Source organism: Haliaeetus leucocephalus, unplaced genomic scaffold (assembly GCF_000737465.1).
Source record: "Haliaeetus leucocephalus isolate CR32 unplaced genomic scaffold, Haliaeetus_leucocephalus-4.0 Scaffold2, whole genome shotgun sequence".
NCBI lineage: Eukaryota > Metazoa > Chordata > Aves > Accipitriformes > Accipitridae > Haliaeetus > Haliaeetus leucocephalus.
Window position 1 is genome coordinate 5520796 of NW_010972438.1, and position 26433 is coordinate 5547228.

Consider the following 26433-nt stretch of genomic DNA (forward strand, 5'->3'; position numbering starts at 1 on the left):
GGCTATCTGGTATTGCTCGGAGGTCAACACAGAAGGTCTCGCTTCTGGAGTCTGGGACTGGGGTGGAGTTATGTTTTTTCCAAGGGTAGATTTTGCCCTTAAAATATCTTCTGTCTCATCTCTCTCTGCTTGTTGTGTTGTGTTTTGCTTTTTAATGACCATAACTGAAATAACGGACAGATGATGATGTTGGCTGGCAAGTAACTTTCCAGATTTACTGCTTGGACACTTCAGATGGCTGCGGGACCATCTCTGATTTCTGGGAACACTTTCTTCCTCCTTTCTCAAGTTGCTTTCCTGATGGGCAGCTTGGTCCACCTGGAAAGGCCCCAAATCCTTAGGAATCTGTAAAAACATACGGGATTTTGGTTTGTGCCCTTCTTGCAACTTCTGTGTGCGTGCTTCTCTATTTCGGAGACAGCCGATTACTGCACAACTGCCCTGGGAATTGGCAGTCAGACAGGACGCCGGCTTCTTTTGCATCCTCACATGTCCTGCTCATCTCCCCACCCTCCAACGTACATACCTTTCCATATGTCCTGCAGTTCCCTGGATCAGTCTTTCCATGCCTGATAAACCTCAGGTGCAGAAACAAACTTCTCCTGGCATTAGAGTCAGGCCCATTATAGCTGTAGGTCTTCATATTTCATTAATAGCTGATTGATATTAATATTGGTTGGAGCAGATGGGAAGGGAGGAGCTCGAGCTCTTTTTCTTCAATAGAAATAGGCTGATGGAAAAACAGTTGGAGAGTCGCTGCCTTGTTGTACTGGCTGCAGCGGTGGAACAAGTTAGCAAGAGGCTCCATAGGACTGGATCCTGTTACTGTTTTCCTTATGTACTAATACTGTAAGCAAGTATATGGCATTTAAGCAGCATTTCTATTTTTAAAGTTCTACCTTCTTTTTCCAGTGTATTTCCCTTCCCCAGCCCCCTTCCTGAATCGGGAGTTTCTAGCCACATGAAGTCAGAGACAGGGCTACTTTTTTACCCTTTGAGCAGAACTTGCCCAAAGAGGATGGTGAAACTGAAAGATTGAGCCGCTTGCGTGAAAATGTCGAATTACAACAGTAACTTGGGTGATAACAGTGCCGGATGTTCTGGGCAAACAACAGCTGGGCAAACAAGTCACGTTCTGTCTATCTTGCAGTAAAATTGTCTTGGTCATCTCAGATGCATAATTTCCCCCCACCCCGCCCCCGGTGCTTAACCAGTTGGGAAGCATTAAATGGTTGCCATTTCCCTAAGCACAGGGAGAGGGATTTTCAGTGGGGCTTCCCACTTACTCTGTGACATCTTTGAATGAAACAGGTTTGATTCATCTCACAGTGCATGTGCTGTTAAAATTTTTCCTGGGTTAGGTGTCACCCAATGTCGGCTCCCAAATATCATCCCATTTGTGCAATGTCTCTAAAGTACAGCGTTTCAGTTGCCTTTTTACTGGTCTCTGTTTTACGCCAGAAAATCTCCTCATCTCTGGGTGATTTCCTAACGGATAAGAAAATAGCTTGGGAGTTCACTTACTGTATCTTGCATTTAGGCATAGCACCGAGCAGAATCAAGATGACTCGGTTGGTAGTGAGCCTTTTACTGATGTCGTCCTTTCAAATCCCTGTTGATAGTGACCAAAAACCATGGTGCTCAGAAGATGTGCTTGCTAGGGGATGCTTTTCTTTCTCGTCCTCCAGTCCATGGGAAGATTTCCCATTTGTATTTCGGTGCAGAGAGGAGGGCGATTCCCAATGCTGTGTGATCTACTGCTGGAGGCCAGGACTGGCGTCTGGGTCTGGTTGTCCCAAGCAGCCGTGTCCAGGCTCGCGGGCTCTTGGAGCAGCGCAGATAGGTGGCACGTAACGTGGCTGCTGGTCATCACAGGTCCAGATATCTGAAGCACCTCTGTGGTTTCGGGGGCTCTTGGTGTCTCCACCTGCCAGAGCAGTTGCCTGGATGCACAAAACACGAGCTGGTTTACGGCAGCCCCCGGTAATTGTTCACTTGCAGAAGTGGAAGCACGTGGTGGAGATTTAGGATGTAACTATGGCACCGGGGAGGAATGTGTGAAAAGAGCTTGGAGATGTCAGAGCACCTGCTTGTGAGGAGAGGGCCACGTTAGCAGAGCTGTTGGCTAGCGGTAAACAGTCCTGGCACCCTTGTTTTCAGGACTTGGCAGCAGCAGGAGTTGAACCGAGTCCAGCTTTACTCTCTACTGCCTGTTCAGTAAGTTGAGGACAAGGCAGATGATTAAGGAAATGTGGGGAAACTGCTACAGAAGCTTTTGGAAAGATAAGAGACTTTGGTCTCCATGTCTGACAGTCTGGCACTTCTCACTAGCATTGAATTCACATGCAAATCAAAGGCAACATCTACTCCCACAGGAAGCTTTATTAATGTGCAGGCCTGCTTACGAATCTCCGTGCTGATGAAGGTTGTGGGACTGACTTCACTCTCAAATTAATTTCCCTGTCTATCCTCGCTTGAGCACTGTGCAGCATCGGCAGCCTCAGCAGGGCTCCCACGCTGGCATCCAGCGATGGGCTCCACGCGGGAGCGGTTGCTGCGTGGAACCGGAGAAGGGGGTAGAGGCGCGGTGCTTGTCGGCTTGGATTAAATGGGATGTGCCCGCGTAATGAGGGCAGGTGTCCACCGAGCTTGAACCGACTTCAGCAAATTAATTTCACGAAGGCACGCCAAATGGGCTTGAAATACTTGGTGTATAAGAGGAAAGAGGGCTGGTGCTTCCCGAACTGAGCTAGCCATCTTTCTTCTGCACATCCCGTCACGTGTAAGGAGTGCGGATGAGACTTCGAAATGGCAGGGGTAGTGCTTGGTCCGAGGTAGGAGGGAGGAAAGGCTGAGCAGGGAAATGTAGAAAGGCGGAGGGACTTGGGGTCCCTGGGTTCACCGTACCACCAAGGACACAGTAGCTACTTGATGCAGATGTTCAGTAAGAACCAGGTCTGAGCTATAAACAACCTTCCACATCTTAAACCCAAGCTCATCTGATGCTTAGCTTTTATTGCTGTCAGTTATTTACAAGCGGAAGAGTGAAATCTTGAGAGAAGAGAGATGGGAAATGCCATTTCGAGCTGCAATCCCCTGAGCTGTCAGCTTGCCGACATCTCACCTGCGCCTGCCCCTCCGTGTTTCTCCCTTTGCTGTCCATCCCAGCTCCTTGTATCCGTGATGCTCCCTCCAGCCAACTCATTCGTTACTCTCATTCTTTTTGCTCCTTTCCTTCCCTCCCCGCTCCACCCTCCGTGCTGGTCGCTCCCTCTCGCCATGGCTGATCCCACCAGGTCTCGGTGCCAGGACGAGTTCCAGCCGGGCACGGAGCAGGGTGGTGTAGATGTCACCTCGAGCGGAGACCCTGCACAAGGGTGGGTGCGCGGGGACGTGGGTGCTGTGCCCGCGGGACCAGAGCAGGGACAGAGCTCTGGCTTTGCTCCATCAGAGCCTTGCCAGCCACTGCGAGCCTGTCCCCCAGGGCAGAGCTCTTCGTCGGGCTGGGGTCAACCGTGGTAAGGGCTGGTGGTGGCAGCGGCCACCCTGCCGAGCTGCGCAGAGCTTTGTGGCCAGCTCGAGGAGAAAGCAAGCGTTGCTTGCACGGCTACTTGTTCTGGGAATCTTCAAAAATTTCTGGCAGCCAATTTTAGTTGTGCAACCTCTCAGCTGCCAGAACGGATAGAATATGATCATATCACATGAAATGCATGCAGGGTCTGCTATAGCAACTGTATTTCAAAGAGACAACACATATGGTGACTGGTGCTTTTTGGAATAATATCTATAAGTTGATGATGTTTTATTCAAAAAGGCTGTAGCTTGAAAGGTTAGGGATGTTCTGATTGTTTAGTGTATGATTAAAGAAAGGCTTCTGTGTTTTTTTTGGCCTATTGAATCTAATTACTGGGAACTAAAATGATCATTTGATTGCACATTTACCTGGAATTATTCTTCTGCAGAGCCAGTCTTAATAATATATAATAATATGTTGCGCTTGTACTGTATAGCGCTTCTTGTCTGAGCAACTCAGAGTGCTTTACAAGTATTCATTAATTAAATAAGCCATACAACACCCCTGTTAAGTAGGTATTTTTTGCCCATCCCCTTAAGTCTTGTAGGTTTTATTTCTGCTGCCTCTGCCCACCCTTGAAGATGCTTTAACAGCTAAATAAGCTAATTCAATAAAAATAACGGGTTTTTTAACCATACTTAGCACTTTGTGCATAAAGGTGTTCTTTGTTGTATCGTATTAATTGGTAGGCTGTGGGGTCTTCTGGTTCTTGACTCTGAACCGACGGCGGGGGTGGTTGTGCGTGTGGGAGCGCTGACGCGTGCCGGTCCTGGTGTGTGCCCATGCCCTGCAGCTCCTCGCGCCCCTCCCGGGGACGTGGACCATTTTAGAGATGCTGCGGGTGCGCTGAGCTCCGACCAGCTTGGAATGCAAAATCTGATTTTACCTTCATCGCACCAAACTCTGTTGGAAATACATCCACCCTTAAAGAGTTTTTCTGATCCAGTGGAGACTTGTTATTAAATTTGAAAGGAGGGCTTGTTGCCAGAGCACGGTGAGGTCTCTCCTCCCCGCTTGCCCTGGCGTGCTGGCCGGCAGCGGTGGTTCTTCAGTCCCCTGGGCTGCTCAGTGTCCCTTCGAAAGCAGAAGGATGGGTCTAGGCCACAAAATAACAAGGTTTTACTGGGGGGTGGCGGATCCGAGTTTGCAGTCCTTGGTGTCAAACCTTTCCTGGCGGTTCTGCGCTGAGATGAAACACTTTGCAACTCGGAGAAGCAAGTGAAACCCGAAGCGTATCTGACTCCTTAATTAAATAGGTATTAATTAAATCACTCAGAGAGCATACACAGTAGGAGTGGGGAAGGCTTTTTCCCTCCTTCCGTGTAGGCATCTTGCAAAGGGACTATTTTTCTTGTTTTACATTAATGAAGTCTTCAGCCTTCCCACTTTTCCACCTACACATGTACTGAACGTCTCCAAGGAGACCAAGAAGGCCCGAGTCCGGTGCTGGTGAATCCTCCGGGAGCAGCGGAGTCTCGGGTCTCGCCAGCGGAGCCTCAGCTGTGCCGCAGCCTGTCTTGCAGGGATCATCCTTGCGGTCCCCTGGCTGGGGAGCCGGGAGGGAGCCCGGGCAGGGACTTGCTCCTTGTCTTTCTTTCCCCCATGTTTTGTCTCCTCTTGCTTTCTTTTCCCCACCTGATGGAGAAATCAGGCCTTATAGAGCGGCTGGCTCCAGTATCCCGGGATGCTTTTCCCTCGCTTTGCACGAAATTTTGCAATAATCCCCCACCACGTGATACTCTGCTGATGCTTTCGGGATCCTGTCCCTTGCCCCTCTGTCCCTTCACCGCTCTGCCCGCTCCCATCTGAGCCCCCACTGCTGCTCCGTCACGAGCTCTTAGTGATTTTGGCGGGGTGAGATGCTGTCCCTGCTTTTCATCGCATTCACTCCTGCTCCTCGCAGCTTCCTCAGCCTTCAGCGCCGTAGCTCTGGGACTCGGCTCCGCCTGCCGCTGGCTCTCCTCCTCCTCCTGCCATAGCCTTCCAGAAACTTCCCTGACTTTCTCCGGTGCTCAGGAGAGCAGACAGTGCCCTCTTCTGTAAACCTGACCTGACCCGGTGGACAAGAGGAGCATGAAAGCCGTTAGCACATGAGCCTGCCCAGTAGCAAGGGGGGCTATGAGCCGCTCCAGGCAGGGGCTAAAAGTGGTGCTCAGCACCAGGATTCCTGCAGTTCCTCAAGGTTCCCACCCAGGAGCTGAACATCAGCAGCTGCTGTTTTTCTCCGTAGTCAAAATGGGAAATCCAGCAGCGGGATATCGCCCCATTGCATGCAAGTGCAGAGTTGTTTTTTTTGTGGAAGCCACTGCTTTCCTCAGTGGAGATGCTTCGGGAGTGGAGCGGTACCCCATGACCAAGGGGTGCCTTGCCCCTATGCCGTGCGTGTAGTTCCCCACAGCCTGTCTGCCACAAACTCAATTTTCAAACCTCTTTCCTCGCAGGCTCTCCAGGTGGCACGGCAGCTTCTACTGCAACAGCAGCAGCAGCAGCAGCAACAGCAGCAGCAGCAGCAGCAACAAGTTAGTGGATTAAAGTCTCCGAAGAGGAATGACAAACAGCCAGCCCTTCAGGTAAGGGGAGCCTGTGTGCCTCCGTGAGGGGCTGGGGCTTGTAAAAGCTGAATAAATGCGTCTTACTTGTGAACGTTGGGATGGGACCTTCAGGAGCTTTTGTCCCAGTAAAGTCCACAGAGCGGCTGTGGCTGATGTAAGTGGCGTGAGGACCGGTGCTAGGTGCTCTTGAAAATCCCACCCGCGGCGTATTTACAAATCGTGAGCATGTACTTTTATTAGCATCTGGTAGGGTGGGATCATGACAAAATGGAATAGCTTTTGTTACTGTGTCAGTGCACATAGGAGATTTGCATTAACATTTCTGTTTGATTGCTGTTCCGTTTGTACTCTATGTTCACTCAAACCGTTGATTTGCTATGTCAAGGGTATTGGGAAATACTAGGATATCATATCATTGGTGTGTTTTTTCCCCTTTTATTGTCTGCTGATTTATGGACATCTTCAGAAATAAAATTAAATATTATCAGGCTTTGTGCTGTTATGAATTCAGAAAGCTAAAACCAATCCAGCATTCCCAAACAGAAGATGTATGCACACGTCTGTGGCTTTGGAGTGCATTCTGCTAGTCTTGCGGGATAAATCACGGGAGTTAAAGACAAGAAAGACCTATTAGGTCATGTATCACATTTTCTTTTTTTTTTTTTTTTGCTATTCTAGTGTTAGAAATCCCAACTGGTGGTGGGACCGCTATTATTTTCCTTCGGATGGTTTTCCATAACAAAGCACACGCTCAGGAACTTTCCACTTCAATTCCATCCTCTTGCTCCAAGTAATACTGCTTGTATAAATACTGAGTCAGTCCCTTGCCTTGCCTCGTGTTCACACTCCTCAAACATCTGAGATACTAACATGTACTTGCCAGTTTTGGCAAATTATATGTATCTAGTTCTTTATGTATTTCGTAAACTGGCACTTCTAGACCCCTGACCACTTTGCTGGTTTGCAGCTGGTTATTGCTTTTATTATTGCTCTCTTTGCAATTGCAGCATGTCACTGTATTTTTGATAATAAGTTACTGAATACAGCAGTTCAGCTGCAGTCGCACAAAGCCCTGTAGCTGGGACATTTATCTTATCTCGCTCTTCTATATCTGATGCTTCAGCCTCTGTAGCCCCAAATTCTTTCCGGGTTTTTTTTTTTTTTTCTGCTTGTTGTCATAGCACGTTGTCAAACTCATGTCTGTTTTGCTCTTTCTAATTTTTTTTTTAGTTTGATATACTATCACCATGAGTTCCCTGACAGCATTGCTGCTTCTCTTGCCTTTTATATGTGCTTCAGATTATTTTCCTCCAAAAATACGGATCCTAGACTCTTTAAATATGTAGTAGAATATGGAAGGTAAAGCCAACATCACTAAAGGCCTTGACAGTAAAGTGAGAGGACCCGATCCTGCGGTTCTTACCCAAATAAAGCTGACGGGGACTTCAAGGGGAGTTTTGCCTGAGCGAGGAATAGCTATTAACTGCAGCCCTTGGCCCAGCGTGGACAACTTCGAGCTTTCCTGTAGTGATTTCATCTTCAAAGCATTTTGCAAATACTAATCTCCAAAACATCCCCAGAAGGAAAGTCTGATAAGTAAGTAGCATTATCCCAGTTCTGGACTGGGAAACTGAGGGAAGCAGGTTAAGTGACTTGCTTAGGATCACAGAGGGAATTGGGTTTAGAGGTAGGATTAAGATTCATGAGTTCCTGGCTCCCACCCCCGTGCTCAGGCTGCTGGACAACACCTCGCACTTTATAGCTGAGCTATTATTCTTTTGGAAAGTATGAAGCATTTTGTCATTGGGCAAATATACGTTTTATTGGCAGTGTAGAGTGCCATAATCCAAAGCGTTACATTAATGCTTTCAAAAATATTTTATTTGGTAAATCCATAGCTGATCCATATGCCTTTTAATAGACTCTTCCACTGGGGACATTTTTAATGAGAGATTGTGCTGGCTAGGTCCAGTGTCAGGTACTAAAAGAAGTGCTTTGTTGTGCAGATGTCTTAAGAATAGCTCCAGAGGATGAAATATGACTGTGTTGACCTTTCAGCTGTGAGCTTATTTGTCAGGATTCAAATAAGTTGAAAGGATCAAACCAAACAGTTTCCGTAGTCAGACTGGGAATTGTGTTGCAGAGGTCAACAGTGAAGGCCACATCGCGGATTCCATAACATAGCCAATTGTTGGTACGTATTAAAGTACTGGAGCAGCTCCTGCAGTCAGAGACACAATTAAAATTCTAATTTATTAATGTATACAGAGAGCTGGCCCAGCCTGTCACTCACTGATTCAAATGACTGCCCAGTCTTTTTTTTTGTTCCCCCCCCCCTCCTCACTCCTGGTGCTTTTGCGGTCTTAAACGTACTGGAAGTCCTCTTGAATGTAACAGACCTTGAGTGCATCCCTGCGATGAAAATCTGTTGCTGAAAGGAATTGGAGGCGCTGGGGGTAGAATTTTTGAGTAAAACTGCACCCACACAAGCACTCACCCCCCCTGAAGTCGGATGGTGCTGCACTGACAAGGCAATACCCGTTGCTGACAGTATGTAGAATAAATGTCAAGGGTGGTGGAAAAGCACCGGTTTTTCAAAAAAGTTTGCTTAAATAATGAACCGAGTCATCTTTGCACTTAGTTTATAAATATAGATGTCTCATTCGATAGCCACAGTGGTTAGCAGTTACCTTTTTTTTTTTTTCTTTTTCCGACAAACAGACTTCGTGTATAACAAGAACACCATAGGCATTGCTTATCTCTGCTAGGCTTGGCGAAAAGCTCCCTAACACGAGTGCTGGGGAGCTGCATTTGCCTGAAACGGTGGCAGGGGGGAAGAGATGCCGTTCGCCCCGGGGTGCTGGTTCTCTTCACAAGATGCTCCGTGGCCCTGCTCGTCCCGGGAGGGGAGGCTGGTGCGGTCCCACGCGGGGCTGGAAGAGCTCCCTCCGTCTCGGGCTCAGCGCCTTAATGCTGGCTGGCAGGCTTTGTCACGTAAACCCCACCGCCACGAACAGATGCGGAAAATTAATCTAGTGTACGCTGTGTAGCTAATCTGTTACTGCCTCGTGGATAATTTCCTATATTCCTTCTTTATTCACTGATCAAATAGCCACGGTACTTAAATACATGCCGGCCTCCCGTGGCCGCGCTGGCGCACGGTGCCTTCAATAGCGTTTACATGACAATGGGCTCCAGCGACGTCTTTGGGGTCTCTTGACCTTGATAACTCTACCTGAAGACCTTTTAGCAAATTTCGAGATATTTAGTTTATAAGAAGTTGGACACAGGAATGGAGATGTGCTCTGCTGATAGTTGAAAAAAAATAAATCTCCAAATACACGATGACTCACATTTTGAGCCTATCTCACACTGCCGTGCTTTATATTTGGCAGTGACCTCCGGTTTCACAGCCTGATGACACAAACAAAAGAAAATTGAAAGTTAAGGAATGGATTTAGTAACCAGCAGTGGGGAAAAGAATATAAAAAAGTATCAGCCCCACAAAAATTACTGGAAGTGAAAAAAAGACTAAAGCATGTTTGATAATATATTTGCCATAGGCATTGGATTTCCTTGAGTCTGTGAAACAAATAATTTAACAGGCCAGGTATGCTTAGGATCTTGAAAATGTGCTCATTTTTCCTGGCCAAGATAAATATATCTTTGTATTAATAGATGTATTGATTAAAATTTGCAGCTTTAATTGCTGATGCTCTTAACGATTATTCATTTTGGTTCTTCAAGCATTTTAGTTGCTGGCAAGAGCACACAGATTGGAAACAAATCAAGAGACACATTTTTCTCCCAAGAAAGTAAAAGTGCATGTGTGTTTTGGCAATACTAAAAATACAATTTTTTTTAAAGACATAAATGTTGTGTGTTGCATTGAGCTGAAAGTTGGATACTGGACTGAACACAGATTTAGGACGTCCAAGTCGGTATCTCGCAATTGAAACCCATCACTTGACTTTTTTATGTGATTAAATGAGATTTGTTGTATGATAGTTAACCTGCATGTGTTTGGAGAGAAGAAATCATGAAATTACTAAGATGGAAACTTTTGTTTTCGGTTGACAAAACAGAAAGTAAATCTTCCCTTTAAGTCACGGCCAAGAAAAGAATTTGGGTTTGGTTTAGATTTTCAGGGTGAGACTGGGGGAGGCTGAGAGGACAGAGCTGTCCTCGCCTTTGCATACCGCTGCTTTTTAAAGCAGCCTTTTGGCTGGGCTTTTGTAGAATTTAATTTGCATGCTATATTATCTTAGTATTTCTTTCCAGTATCTTGAGAAATAGAAGAGAGCAAGAGGAAAAATTCACTATAGCTTGATGTTGGGGGCAATTATTATTATTTTTTATGAAATTAGAAATCGTTAGCTTGACAACGTAATAAACACCGAAAGGTGAAGGGAAGGGTATTCTCTGTTTCGCTTGGAGCACACGAGTACCAGGTTATGTAGCCTCAGGTTTTACACTCAGTGCACCTTTTTTACATAGTGGTAAATTCAACAACTGGTAGAGAAATTATGTTGCGGCAGACAATTTGGGAGGGGAAATAAATTTGCAGGTGTATTTATTCTATTTGTATGAGTATCTCTCTGTTTCACTCTTAAACGCGGGAGGTGATCTGAATTTGGCCTCAGTCAAGCCAATGGGAATTTTGCCACCAACTCGAGATGGGTCAGGATTTCACTTCTGCAGGGTTTAAATAGTTTACCTATGAAAATTTCACTTGAATCCTTCATTTTTTATTTTTGACTTTGGAAATAAAGCAAAGTTGAGTTTTGCTGGTTTCTACCAAAGGACCCATGGGTCTTTCATTTTTCATCCCTAAGCCCAATTATAGGTGTTAGTCAGTTCTTGGAATGTGCCTGTGAAGTGCAAATATCGTCTACCCCACAAACAGAACAAAACCTGAGTCAGGTCCTCAAAATTACATGATCAGCTTGAAAATTTTGATACTAAGGGCTTTTTTCAGTGGAACCTGTGGGCCTTTTTTTGCTGCCCTTTTATATTTTTTTTAAAGCCTTTAGTATTCATTTTTTCCAGCTTTTCAGATGGAGCAGAAAGGTGACAAACACAGTTGTTTTTCTTCAAAGAAGTCTCTGATTGTCCTGTAATTACATGATTCCAAAAAAACGTAGCTTCTAGGGAAAATACCAATACATTGGGAGAGCTGGCAGTGTGAGGTACTGTCAGCAAATACGATAATTCTCATTTTATAGCCGTGTAAACCCCGGCAGAGAGATATTAAGTGACTCGCCCAAGGTCAGGGAGCTGCAGACCTTCAGTGACGTCGAGGCGCGTGGCTCCCGCCGGGGTATTTGGGAGTTCGGCATCTGCGTGTTCTGAAGAAGTCGGTCCTGAGGGGCAAAACTGAAAGTAGAAGCCAGGATGGCTCCTTTCCAGCCCCGTGTCTTGTTAGAGCACCCCGAGTAGAATTTGCTAGCAGGTTTTTCTGCTTTGACATGAAGCGTTTAGAGAACAGGGGGTTTTTATAAATGTGATTTCTGACCAGGTTGGGAGCGGGGCCGTGGGGTTGGCTGTGCCGGAGTCCGGCCGTGTGTTACCCACCTTGGGGAAGGGGAAAACAAATGAAACCTTCCTGACTGGTCAGAAATGTGTAAATTGCTGACAAAATGACACATGTAATTAAGAGTGCTCCTGCCATTTTACCTTGTGGTTTACACCTACAGTGTTGAAAAAAGAGAGTGACTCCCACCTCGCTAATTACCATTATCACTGAAATGGTAGGGTTTGAGTCATTAGTTCCATGTGCATTTAATTAGAGGAAGGCTGAAATTGGATTTAACTTATTACTTTTTCATGGATCACTTTCTTGTCATCACTTCAAATTGGATTGCAGCCCCAGGTAACTAATTATGAGCGCCACAGGATCAAGAGTGAAAAAAAGGTAATTAGGAATAACACTGTTGGACCCTTGCTGGTAGTCCACTTGTGCTTGGGAAGAAATGAGAGCGGTATTTTGTAGTATTACAGATTAGGGAGTTAAAGGTATGCGCTGCTGCTAGGAATCATGGGAGCGTGCCCCCTCCTATAGCGGTTTATATGATGTACAGCTGGGTTGAAGATGTTATAGCGACATGGTTCCACAATCAGCTCCTTAATACCGAGATTAAACTTGTAAAAGCAACAGATCGGTTGTAGGTATGAGGCATCTCAACAACCGGGTAGTCAGGGGTCCTCACGTATGTGATTACACCAGCGCTGTCGAGGCACTCTTGAGCCGTGGTACAGAGCGGTTTAAGTACAGCGAGCTAGAATTGATAACAAATTAATGAACATATTAATGATCCGAAAAGATCGTTCATATCCGACAGGGAGATATATCAATCAGGAGAACAACGGTGAGGTTGATGATGTGTATGTCAGGAATTTAGCTCCCGTTGCTGCCGTGATAAAATCAGGACATTGCTTCTCTTTTGTTTGCTGGAGAGGTTTCTTTTTGTTTTGCTTTTTGTGGGGAAGGCTTGCTTGATTGGCTTGTCCCTTGTTTTTCTTTTTTTCTTTTTTTTTTTTTTTTTTTTTTTTTAGATACGATTGCCAACTTCTGCTTTCTTCAGAAAATACTTTAAAACAAATTGTTTTATTTCCATGTGCAGAACAGAGTTCAGAACTGCAAGTAATCAATTTTATTGACACAGTCTGGAAAAAAATGTTGATGAGAGTTCAAGGATGTGAAAAGATTGAAATTTCAAAGTACCCAACACTGAGTGTAGGAAAATTTCAGAAGTAGTTTCATTAAGCGAAGAAATCTATTGTGTAGGGATCTGTAAGAGGAGAGTCTGCTCTAGGGCCTAATGATATTACAAGGAGGTTGCGGCAGCTGATTTTTGCCTTTAGAAGACAAAAAGTTTCTTAATTTCTCATAGTAGTGAATCACACTTCAAAGGCTAGCACAATTTCCTTAAGTTGTTTAAAATGGCTTTTAATGCTCTGTTAATGTAGGCAAATATTTGTGATTCAGTGTTGGGTAAGTGATGCTTGCTCATTATTTCCCGATGCAAGCAAAGTGTAGGAAATTATGTGAACACCATGCAGAGATGCTAAATAGACTTAAGAGTAACAAAATTCAGTTACGGAAATTAAGTCTTTCTCGTTTACTTGAGATTGCAGAATAAATCTAGATATTAAAAGGTATTACCTTTAATACAGAAAAAGAGAATCTCCTTTAATACATCTCAAACTGATTTACAATTTTTATACATAATATTCATCTGTGGTTGAAAAGGGGGCAACCCGAGGTCGAGTGATGTAGTGTTTCCATTTTTCCATATGAGTCTTACTGTGTGTGATAAAAGCAAACTCCTTTATTTTGTCAGTCTGCAGGAATTTCTGATGAAGTGCAGGGGTCACTTTTCTGTCAATTTGAGTAGGCAGCATTTTTGAACTACTGTTTCCCCCCACCCGCCCCCCCCACCCCGTGGCCCTGATCTGACACACGCGTGCACACACACACACACTTGGAGTGCTGCAATCTGCAACTTATTAGTGCGCAGCGCTGGAGCCTGTCCAGTGGTTAGAAAATTTCCTGAAGCCTGGAATAACAGCAGTGGGTGCAAGTGCCATCGAACAGAAGTGACAATGAGGGGCAGTCCGGCCCGCCTGGCGAAACGCCCGGGCTGGAAAACCAGCTGAGATCGTCAAACGCGGGAAGATTGACGCGGTGCATCTGGGAAATGCTCAAAAAGTTGGGTTCTTGAAAAAATTACCTTCTGTGATCGTAAGACATCATCTGTTTTCCTACAGAGATTGTTTATAACAGGGTTTTCAAGCACTTGTCAAATAACCAGGAGTGAAGGAAACAGGCGAAAAATCTCTTACCGTTCGGATGAGTCCTGGCGTAGTTGGAAAAAAACAAACTCTCGTCGTAGGGATCCACAGCTTCCCGAGTCAAAGGGTGCCTGGGAGAAGGAGAAAAGGAAACGATTAGTCAAAAGCGACACGGCAAGTGCTTGTCGAGCGCGGGATGTAGGTTGGGGAAGGTGGCACGCTGGGGCGATGTGCGCAGCGATGTCATTACGGGAGTCGCGAGGTGAAGTCATACCTAGTAACTGTTTTCTGTGTTGCTTAGCTTTTGTTACTTAGCTGTGATATCATGGGCAAAATATTATAAACATATCATGGCTATAGCTTGCTTGTGTAACAAAAGATCAGGAACTTTTATTAAGTTTGTTTTCCTTGTCATATTGTAAAAATTTATTATGTGTACTGTGTATATTAGAAACAGATTTGGGTAATTCTGTCTAAATGAAGTCATCCCAGCTATTTCCAGACTGTCTGTTTTTGGTTGTGAATAATTTTCATACATCAGATGGTTGTCATATTTAGTAGCTCTCTACATTTTAAATAGGACATATCCCATTTTGAACCTTGACGGACTTTAGCTGCCTCTAACGTTTAAGGCTATTTTGTTGCAGGAGTATTTTCAAGTACTGCCCCTGGCAGGGCAGGGCAGAGCTGGACCCGTGCTGGAGGAGTTCCTCGCCTTTCTGCATCAAAATAACAGATTTTTAACAACTGCAGTAGTACTTGTGGCTTTCAGCAGCACGCGCTGGGGAAGAGCCTGCCAGATACCTATTTCAGCTTGTCCCTTTGTGTTCACACTTTGCAACAAATATGTTAAAAAAACACTAAAGAAAAAGTACTATGTATCAAAAATCTCCTCCGATAAAAGAAATCTCTTCTCTCAAAGAATGCATGCTGCTTTTTTTTTTTCTTTCTTTTAACGGAAGTGTGAAAGAAGTTAATGTTTAAATGTTTAATGTTTAAATTTAAATCATGTACACATCTACATAGCAGCTAAGTTACTGTGACTTTCTTCTTTTTTTTTTAAATCCTCAAGGCAAAGTTTCTTTAGTCAGCGTGGGGAAGCTCTGGTGTTCCTCGTGCACCGACCGAGAGGAGTATGCACTGGAGGAATCTGCAGTGATGATCACAGAGCAGAATTTTGCCCTAAACCCGTCAACTTTGCCAGAAATACTTGAGTTACGGCAATTTGTTTAAAAAGAAAGAAAGAAAAAAAAAAAAGCAGGAGAGAAAGAGAGAAGGCATTTTGATCTAGCTTGCTTGAGCAGAGGAGAGCAGCTGTTTGCCTCATGTTTAAATCTCTAGAGCTAATATTGAAGTTTCAGGGCAACAAGTGCAACATAACAGAGTAAGTAGAAACTAAACCCAGGGAAACAATTGGAAATGCTGCTTGGATGTGGCTTCGGAACTTGACAGTTTTACAGCTGTGTCGTCAGGTTGGCAAAATATTTTGTGGTGTGTGCAAAGAAAAGGCTGTTGCGTTGCTGAAATGTTTTTATTTTCATGATAAGTGTAATCTACCTTTTATAAATTACTAATCTATTTAAGGTATAACATTAATGGCACATAATCTCAAGTCATTGAAAGCCCAGAAAATTAAAGTAGACTGAAGGCACAAGAAAGAAATGTACTTTGTGTCAGGATGAAGTTCGATGAAGCATGGAGAAGATGGAATAGATTATTAAATAAACTTTGAGACGAGATGGAAAAGGCACCAAAATCTCTCATTTTGAAAGGAATTAGTTTACTTGATTATATGCAACTGTATCACACTCAGGAAAGTAGAAGACAAATGAAAGCAAAACAAAATTTAATTGAGCTATTATTTTGCAGACTTTGGCTCCGTTTCAGACAGCCTAATCAAATTGCGCTTTGCTCAAATAACTAATGTTAAATGCAGTCTACCAACAGATGTTTAAACAGAGACTAATTGGAAAATCTACATCCTGGGTTTAGCGTGTCTCGCTGAAAAAGTTTCAAAATGGCATTTTGAAGCGAGGTGGGCAGATGACGGGAGGAGCTCAGGTAAGCGATGGGTGTCCGAGAGCAGTGCGAGGAGGCAGCAGTGCCTGTGCCGGAGCTGCCGAGGCCACCGATGCTGTAGCTTGGTACCATTTGCCCCTCAGAAAGTTGTCCCCCATCGCATTACATCATGGGAGTTGTGTTGTAGCTCTATAGCTTGTGCCACGTGCCGGCGTGCATCGAGTACGTAATGCGGTGGAGCACGTGGATTGAGGGTGTTCAAAGCGGTACGTGTGATTATCAAAGCTCAACGCTTTCTTGGCAGTTCTGTCACTTCAGCGTTTTTTAAGTGGTACGGATTCAAATAGTGTGTTGCCATGTTTTAAGTTATTAACCCGTGTGGCGTATCTCTATGTTGAGCCTTTTACGACACATCTGTGCAGCCACATGGACCTCTTGGGTGGGTTGCAGCATGGGGTTAAACGGCTTGGGCCAGATTTGTCCTGGGTTTAAGTGACAACCATCACGGGGAGTGCACTGGAGTCGAGGGATCCCACTGAGATGGGTATAGCTTCCTACCTCTCATTTTTCTTTCAAATCAGTTTTACACCAAAGTCACTCCAGTAGTACCAAGGTGATCAGTTCTGGTTTGCCCAACGGTAGCGATCACACCCACTGTGATTTTTTTGTCAGGTGTTTGATTTTGTGCTTTTTGTTGCTCATGAAGACATCAGGCCGAAGAGTTACTCATGGTTTGTGTCTTGGGCTTTGAGCAGGGTCAGTTTGTGTTGTGCAGGTGTGGTGCACAATTCCACATTGGCTGTGGAAAATTTCTATCCCAAGGACTTTGTTGTCCTAGGGAATGGTGTTTTGTGCATTCGGACAACTTTTGGGAGAAACTGGGCTTTTATCTATACAGTCATGAAACAAAAGGCAAAAATCAGAAACACTTGTGAAAAATTTCCCATTTTTTATTGGGGGGAAAAAAAAAGTCAGTAGAATTGCTTTGGCTGACTCTTAATAGCTGGGATAAACATCTGAAGCAAACCTGTTGGGAGATGCCAACCGCCAGTCTAGCCCATTGGTTCCTAACCACAGTACAAAGCTAGTAATTTTAATCCTACTGGGTTTGCATGCAAGAATAGATGCATAAAGACCTGTTTGTTGATGATGGGTCACCGTTGTCACGGGCCACATTGTTGAGTGATGAACCTCTTGTGTCCATTCCAACATGAGCTCTGTTTGGGCCAAGGCAGCAACCTATTTCCCTAAGCTGGGTTGTAACCCATGCCTCCGTTTCATGTGGTCTTCTTCATGGGATGGTTACTCTGGGATAAGAGTGAGACGCAACTTGAGTGATCTGTAAAGTGTATTGGAGAGGCCCATCTGGCTCTCGCAAAGGTCTGTCCACTGTTGTCTCAGGGCAGTGGCTCCTCAAGTTAGTGCTGGTGTTGTACAGGCTTAATAGCCAGTATGTAACAGGGAGTAACCAATCCGAGTGTAAAAAAGATAGTCATGCACATGCATATATATATATTTATTTCCAAATTTACCGATTGGAATCCTACAAAAGACAGATTATGTTTTATGGCTTGTAAACATCAGGGCAGATATTTCAGGAGAACTGCAGACAGCTGTAATTTTGTGAATGTGCACAAATTACTTGGAAAACAAATATTCCTCTGCCTACACAGCTGTATTCACAACCGTGGACCAGAATGCCTTTTGCATGATGCTCACGCCTCATTCTCTGGAATATAATAATGCTCAAATGAAGAAAATGTGATTTAAAAGTGAAGTCAGTATTAATACTAGCTGTGAAAACCTGTATTACTAGCTGAGGTGTTGGCACGGGAACGGGTAAACCACTTCAGGAAAAATGAGAATTAACCAAGGCATTTATTTGTACTCGCATCAAGAGCTAAATGCTCAAACTTTTGTAGTAGAGATGAACATGCCTGTATCTTCCAGAGATGCCAAATGCTGTCTGTGCCATCCTACAAGGTAAACATTAAATTGGATTTGGTGGTTGAAGAGGTCTGCAGGGCTGCGTCTGGTCGCCCGTGGGGAGAAGGGGCTGTGGGAAGGAGGTGGGGGCTGCCCCGGCTCCGCGGGGGGCTGCGGGTCAGCATCTTGCCCGGCCCTTTTCTTCCCTGTTATCTGCACCCAGGTGGATTGGCAGAACGCAACCGAGCTGTCGTTCACGTTGTTTAATTGGGCGCTCGTGGTTCCTTTTGCTTGTCCCTTTACTGTGTGATTAGGGCTTTATACAGGAAAGTGTGAATAACAAAGAGAGGAGGCAAAGAAAATCCCCCAAAGTAAAAACAAGGCCAAGCAAGAAGGAGTAAAGCACAAGCTGGCAAGAGCCAAAGGCCTGGCGTTGATTTTACTTTTAATTTTTGTGTTTATTCAAAGGCTGTGGATACAGGTTAACTTCCTTTGCTCGATATTTATTTCTGTGTTACTTCTCTTAAACTGGAACAACGAGCACTTTGTTGATTGGGTTAAGAGATTGTCCTGTTTTATTTGGTCTCCTGCATCCCTCTCTCTATCTGCAGGTTTTAAGCAGTTTATTTTAATTTCAGATTTCTAACCCTCCATCGTGAATTGCTGCTGTGCCACCAGCAGCAACACTTGAGGGACTATTGTTCGTCTTTTCAAAGTGGTGGGAGCACACAGCAGAGCCATTAGCTTCTGTGAAACCTGACCTTCCTTGATGACATTACGCCTTGCGGATTCGGAGGAGGATAAACATTTTAAAGGAGAGGGGATATATCAGATAGGTTATTTTTCATCAGAAAAGGTTGTGGAAATATTCTGCGCAAGAATTAAAAATAGGAGGAAAAAAAGCCGTAACGGCAATAGTTACCTTTCTGTTTGACAGCCATCAGAGTTGCTGCCCAGGTCAGTTAATAGGAGAGTATCTCCTCGCCGTTAACCACGCTAACACTTGAGCAGACAGTTGAGCAGAAAATCAGTAAAGTCACAGTGTAGCTAATGATGACTGTACTGATTTTGCCCTGATTTAGCAATGGCAATGATTCTGGTGCTATTAAGAATGGAGCCATCCTGGACAGTCTCTCAGGCTGCAGTGTTTGGAAAGTGCCCCCAAACCTCGGGCATTTCTCTCTGGAACAGGAGCATTAATATAATGCAGAACATAGTTAAGATATTTTTAAATCACATTGTCCGCAACTGGCACTATAAGGGAAGGTATGTTTATGGCTTCCATCACTGTTATTTTTTACTTGGGCTTGTTGCTTGGAAAGTGTGCTCATTTTGAGTCCTTCACTCAGCTGTGTCTACCCAGAAGAAAAACAAACCGATTTCTTTTGGGAGAGCCTGGCAGTGGACCCAACAGAGCAGCAGGGCCAGCTGCAAAATTGTGGTGGTGTTTTGTTGCTAATTCTGCAGGAGTGAGCGGAGGGGACCACCCTGTCTTAAAAAAAAAAAAAAAAGGAAAGAAAAACAAAAATAAAAAACACTTTCAGTTTGTAACTTTGATTTTGCTGAAAAAAGGCAAACTAAAAAAAAAAGGCAGCAAACACCCTTATTCCTTGCACTGGATGCTATAATAATTACTGGGGCAGTTTTTCCATTCCTGGTTGCTTTTGCCTCACACCTGCAGGAGGGCCGTTCTTTTGCTTCTGTGCTTTGCCACCAAAATACTTTTATTTGAAAACCCGAGGAAATTCAATTTCCTAACACGCCTCTCAAGTCAGGGCAGTTAGAGCAATAGAAGGGTGGCGAACGGCTCGCGCGTGAACGGTTCGTGAACGGTTGAGGATGGAGCTCTTCGTACGGGGCCATGCTGAGGTGCGGGAGAGGGAAGATAATTGTAAATGTTCTTGCGGGGATCAGATTGACAGCTTATTGTCTGCAGGCAGTTGAGTAAAGAATAGGAAATGAGTTAAGTGTAGGGGATCTGACAGGCTGCAGCTCTCCTGACGGCGGCTGCTACACCAAGCAAAGCGCCTGGAGCTCCCAAACCAGCCTGGGGCAGGGGTCCCCCCCCGAAGGGACACCCCTCAGTCAGTTCAAAACCTGCGTGAGATGAGGCTGTGTCTCGTTTGCTGCTGCTTGGTCATCTCGGATGCCCGGAGTGGTCTTGCCCCTGTGGTCGACGGGTTGGGGTGACCCCGGTTTGTGCGTTCCCGCGATGTGTTTCCGACCCGTTCATGGGGGGGGGGGCGGCAGGGACGTCCCACGGTGCTGGTGGATGCCCGTGGTCCATAAGCAGAACAAGAGGAGGAAACATCTTCTCCCCGGCTCAATAGGTTTGTTAACGTGAGATCTCTTTGCTAGTTTTACAGTATCACGAGTTCTGGGGCCAGTGACGTGTGTTTTAAAGTTTTCATTACCCCACCTTTTTCTCTGGAGCGATGCATGCCTTCAGGTCCAAGTGCCCAGGAGAAGCCCCCGATGAGCCATTAAATGTTACAGAACTGCACGTGCTAAAGATAGAAATACTAAAAACAAATACTCCTCCCCCAACATCTCACTGTCTGTATTTTTTTTACCTCCTTGCCTATGTGCATTTAAAAAAAAGAAACCAAAACAACAAAAAAACCCCAGCTTTGCGTTGTTAGTGTAGGCTTCTGAGCCAGATTGTACTACAGAGCACACTGATGTGTCTTCCCCTGAGGTATGGAAAGATCTATGTGTGCTAAGCAGGTGTTTTCGTTTGTTTAATTGGAGCTGAGTTTAGCACAATATTACAGATAAATGAATTACACATGTTCAGTAATTCATAGAAAGCGATCGTTGTTTTGCTTAGGCACTTGTCTTCGCATCCAGGTTCGCAGAGATAGCGCGCTGGCAAACGTGGACAAAGGTCTTTTCAAAACAAAAAAAACCCGGTATGTACGTGAGGAGAGCCTGATGTCTGGTTGCTAAAACAGCAATAGCGATTTCATCTTTGTTTAAATCGTAACATTTTCAATTTAAATAGTATCCTGTTTTGACAAACGACGAAACCACAGGTCTGAAAAAGAAACGCATGAGGCCTGTGTCAATAGTCGGTGGCATCTCAGGGCAGGAAGCTTTGGGGTGACACACGCCGGCGGTGACGGCACCGGGGATGGAGGGACCCGGGAACCACCCGGACGGCTCCGGGCTTCTCCGGCGTGCTGCTCCCAGCGCAGCCGGTTGCATGCGCATTGCTTGGCAAGAAGATGACCGGTTTGCTTCTACCAGTGATTTTTATTTATTATTAGTCACTTTTTCCGTCTTTTTCTTTTTTTTTTTACCGGGCTTCCCGGGCTCAAGCTGCCACCCCTTTCGCAGACGTGCTGTGGAGCACGAGTACCTCCAGCCCCCCATCAAGGCTGACGGGTCTCGCAGCAGCAGGATGGGACCCTCGGATCCCAGCAAAGCCTCCCCGGCGGGAGCAGCACGGGTGATGCGGTTGGCCCCGCTGTCCTCGCTGAGCGGCACCGAGCGAGAGCCCACAGAGCAGCTCGGAGGTGCTGCCTTTTAAAGGACGAGCAAAAGCGGTCGCTTCTTGCGGCTCGCCTCCTGGTTTTGAGTAGTCCCAGCCCTTGGCCAGCTTCCAAATGGATAATTACATTCAACTTACCCAAATTTCCTCTGCAGATTCAATTGTAAACTATTTTCTCGCTCTCTCCTGCCAGTGTTGTATATAACTGTGCTGCGCAGCATTAAACAACTGTCACGCGCAGCTCCAGAGCCTGTTGAGTTTTAGGCACAGAAAGTAAAAAGGTTGTATCAGAACTTGCGCTGAACTTTAGAGAAAGTATTGTTTGTGCCTTTTCAGCTGATGAAGTACTTCAGAGCAAGCTTTCGGATTAAAGGTGTGGTTGGTGCGTAAGTTACTGTTGTTAGCAGACGGTGCCACCACTTGAGGCCGATTGTGAAAAGTGACTTATTCAGGGATGTCCCCTCACATGGACATCCCCGCCTTCAAGCCTCCTGATAATTGAAATTAAGGCTGTCCAGCTGCATTCCTCATTCATCTGGCAATTTGTTCACGCATCACCGGTAGAGCCACTGTGTATATTCCTTCCCTCCCTCCGGTGACGGCTTCCCACCAGCCTCCTGCCACATCGCTCCCCTCCACGGGCTACAGCAGAAGGGGCTTGTACGGCAAGAGCTATGCTGATAGAAAAAAACAGCAGCCCTTACCCACACGGGTACCCACACAAAGCTGAGCCTAGCAAAGCCTGCATCCTAGGATGTGATCCAGGCAGCGGGTCTCAGTGCGGCCGCGCGGCTTTCTAAAGGAAGCCAAAGGCACGTGGGGAAGTGGTGTGTGATCTGGGAAGTGCTCCTGCATCCTCTGGGTTAAATGGAGCCACCACAGTAAATCACAGTTGAAAGTGAGTTGGAAGCTTTTAAAACTGTTACTTGTTTGAGGCTTTTCCTGCTGCACGCGTCAGTATGGGATTGTTCTGCAGGAGGCTCTTGGGAATTAATGTGTGTCCAAACCCAGCAGCAATCTCAGAAGGTTTGCGGTGGTGTAATCTATAAACTTTTAATTATATATATAGCTGAGTAAATAGCTTGAAATCTCTTTAAGCTCTTTGTTCACGAATGTATATTAAAAAGTGCCCATCCCACATGCACACACCCACCCACCCTTTTCCTTCCTTCCTTCCTCATTTTACACCCACTTCCAGCAAGGCTTTGGCTCGTGGCATCTTCCCTTGTGCCGGGAGCGGTGGCCAGAATTCCCTGTGGGGCTGGCCCGGTCGGGGCCTCGGCGGGACCACCGAGCCTCTCCGCTCTGTGCTCCTCCCGGCATGTGTCCTGTGTCAGAGGACGGTGCAGAAGCTGTTGACTGTGTCTGGGTTTCCCACTTGACGTGCAGCCCATTTGGGAGGCTGATTTTGCAGCTTCAAACGCTTTAATGAGATGCAAATTGTTTGCGATGCTGCCTTATTAAATGTATTGTAATTTTAAAATCATTTGCTTGTTAATTGTATTTAAATAGCTGCCACTTAGACAAGCAGAAAGTTTCCAGAAAGATAAATTGTTTTTTCTTTTTACTATGTTTGAAAGCAGCCCTGATGACTTCTCTCGGCTGCTTTGATAGGGCACTTTCCAAATGGAAGTGTGCCCTGGCCGCACTCACCTCCTGGTCCTCACCCTTTCCCCCAAAGAAGGAATACTCACTGTTACTTTTCTCCTATGAAATGCGGTTCCTTAAGAAGGTAACACAGCCGAGTGGCTTGGGAGGTTTAGAGTGGAGATAGCTTACTTTCCCCTCTGTTCAGCCAAGTCGGATCAGCCTCGGCCAGATTTTGGGGCGTGTGCGATGCAGATGCTGCCGCCCCCGTGCAGATGGGATTTGAAAGGAACCCGAAGACTTGAGGGGTGCTTACATCTTTTGGGCCCTTTGAAATTCCCAGCCCGTTTTTATGTCGATGTATGTCTGCCGGGCTGCTGAGGCAAGGTTGCCCGTCCTCAGCACCTTCAAGGCTCTGTCTTCTGCATGTTGAAATAAATGGCGAAGTTTCTCTTGGCTCCAGCTGAGCAATACAAGGTCCCTACTGACCTCAGTTCAGCTTGGTTTAGAGCTGATTTTGATCCTACATCGTTGCTAGCTTTGGCATCGAGCAAGCTACACGGTATCGTTCGTATTGTATTTGTATTTGAAATACCGTCCTGGAAAATGAAAAATAATATTTCTATATTCAGTTAATTTGTTCTTCTTGCATTGGCTGGAGGGCCCCACCCTGCCCACGCTCCTGACTCTTGTTTTCCAGCTCCTTCATGTTCAGCGCAGGACCCTCGTTTTGATTCTGCCTCATTTTTCCAGTGACGTTTCTGTTTGTTTTCTGTTTGCATCTTTGTTGTGCGGCAGGATCGGTGATAATAGTTAATAATTAGCAGCTCAATAGCACTGTTCACCTTCAAAGCAATTTTAGGCATTAAATCACTGCAGCTCTGCTGGCAATATTACAATATTGACTTGTTACTTCACCAGTGTCACAGAGGCAGCAAACCCTGCATTTTTATGGAGGCCAAAATGGGGTCAATTTTTTTAGAGTACAAAATTGGCAAAAAATAAAATTTTCTCCTAGGCTGACACTTCGTTTGCCAAATTTCAGCATAGAGCCAATTTTTAAAGCTGAGTAATAAACACCTGAAAAGTTCTGGTTTATAATGGCAGTGCTGAAAAGCCATTAAATGAATGGCTCCGCTATAACACAAGAAAACCCTCTTAAACTGTCGAAAAACCTGTAAAAGCTGGACGGAGGCTTAGCGAATGCCAGCTTTGCCTTTGAGCCTGGAGCTGAGAGATGTAAAGTGAACCTGTGGGGACTGGTAGGGTAGATCGTTAGGGGTGTCCCTTCTCTGTGATGGGAAAGGGTCCTTTCCCAGGTACGTGGTGGAGCGAGGTGAGCATCTTGTCCCAGGTGAGCACCTCTCCAGGTCTCTCCAGCCATAGGGAGAGGGAAGGCGAGGAGGAGCAGTGGGGACGTTGCTCCAGGGAAGCAGAGGGCAGAAGTTGGGACAACAGGGAAAGCCTGGAGCAAAGGAGGAACGGCGGGATACAAGGCGGCAGGGGGGTTTGCGAGGAAACGGCGTGGGAGGGAGCGGCGCGTGGGGATGCGGGGCCGGGAGCCCGTGCAGCACCAAGGGCGGCTCTGCGGAGAGCACGCGTGGTCCACGGCGACCTGGAGGAAGACATGCCCAGCAAGGCAGCCAGAAGCCCTGAAGAAGCCTCTCTCGACTTTCCTCCTGGGCCCAAAGGGCATTTTTCTGCACGGATTACCGAGGCGGTAAGGGCAGCTCGGCTCCCTTCTGCTTGCGACCTGTGGTTCGCTGGCACATGTGGATGCAAGTGCCGCATCCCCGACGAGCATCCTACGTGCAGATGGCTGAGAGCAAGGTGTCAAAAACCACCTCCCTTGAGGGAGCACGCAGCCTGTGGCCGGCTCGGACCCTCTCCCCTTCCCAGCACGGGGTCTGCTGGCAGAGGGTGCCGCTGGGAAGCCGAGCTGTAAGAGCAGCATAGTAAAATAGCAAATTGACCAGTAAAAGAAATCAGTAAATGAAGGGAACAGCTATTAATGTGCCAAGCCAAGATGTGTAATTATACCCTAGGACTTTTCCAAACTAATACATGTTAAAGGTGTAAAGCTATTAAAGGAGAGATTTTTCTGTACAGGGAACTTACGTAGATAGAAGGATTTACACTGTATTTTATTCTTGTATTATAAGGTATAAGGAACGTTTGAGCAAATCCAGTCATTCCTATTATTACAATATCATACGTTTTTCATACCGTTTTATGCGGTTCTTCAAAAACTTTGGCACTAATTCTCTTTATATTGTTAGGAATTTTCTTTTAAAAACAGAATTCTTTTTCTCAAATAGTTAATTAGATTTTGAACTTCAAATACAGTACTTTTTTTTTTTTTTCCTCCCAAGAATAGGGGTGTTAGATCCATTGTGCTGGCCAAATTACAGTTTGGATAGTTACATTCTCTCTGCTTAATCACCCTGCAATTTCATTCGAGTGAAGGATTTGGTGCCTCAGGTGTCCTGAATTCCTCCAGAGCTCTGTATGGCGGAGTTGCTGCCGCCATCCACCCCAGAAGTGGCTGCATTTAACAGCAGAGAATTGTCGTCTCCTTCCAGAGCATAAATAACAGTTTCACTCGCAGAGATGGATTTTTGTAGTATGTTGTTGTGCTTTGTAGCGAGTTTGTGCTTTCCCAGCCCGAGCAGCCCTGCCCCAAGTCTTTAGGCACATCTGAGGGGTTTCTCTTGCCCACAGGACGGCAAATTTGTTTTAAGGGGCCCCAGACGAATTCCTTCATTTGCTTGTTCACCCTTTGCCATCACGGGTGCCGCGAAGGAGTGGGTCACAGCTGCCCCGCCGCATCCCCTCCTGGCTCGGAGACCTGCTACCTCTCAGCATCGTTTTTTTTCTTGCGAAAAAGAAAAGGATGGGGTTAAGCGGCAGCTGGATGTGGATAGGGGACGTCCATGGGTCATAACCCTTGCTTGCAGACAGGAGCCCCCTTTGCCTGGGGAGGGGGAGCGGGAGGGGAGCACCCTGTCCTTGAGTTCCCTTCGGGCCCCATTTATTTGGGAAGAAGTGATGGATCACGGCATTGCGCTGTCAAGGGCCGGAGTGGAAGTACAAAGGAAAACCCCAAAGCACGCAGCGAGCCCCGCTTAGTGCCGCACAAAGGACTCTGAGCCGGTCGGATGAGCCCAAGGGATCCGAGAGCAAAGTCCTATAGTTGGGGTGTTTGCTTAGCCTGTACGGCTGGCTGTTTCTCGTCCATGTGAAACCAGACGCGCACCATCAAAGTGACTGACGTGGCCAAAGGCCAGGGGATGGCCGTGCCGAAGCTGGGTCTCCTCCTGCCCCGCAGCGTGCCACCGGCTTCTCCTCCCCTCCTGCCCCCCCGTCTGCCGGGCTGAGCGAGGGGATGCTCCTGACCTAGAGATGGCGAGGAGGAGGAGGAGAAGCACCCTACGTGCATGGCAGGGTGGTGGTCGCGAGGAGGCCTCCCTCGCCATGCCCTGCTTCGG

The 26433-nt window shown here is 46.1% G+C and overlaps 1 protein-coding gene across 4 annotated transcripts in view; it reads left to right on the top strand.

Moving 5' to 3' along the window:
* Positions 1 to 26433, top strand: part of FOXP1 (forkhead box P1) — a 342200-nt gene that overhangs the window by 223532 nt on the left and 92235 nt on the right. For all 4 annotated transcript variants that reach the window (XM_010570618.1, XM_010570610.1, XM_010570626.1 and 1 more), the window contains one exon: positions 6016 to 6144. In XM_010570618.1, coding sequence (XP_010568920.1) covers positions 6016 to 6144 — 129 coding nt within the window. The remainder of the gene's footprint in view (positions 1 to 6015; positions 6145 to 26433) is intronic.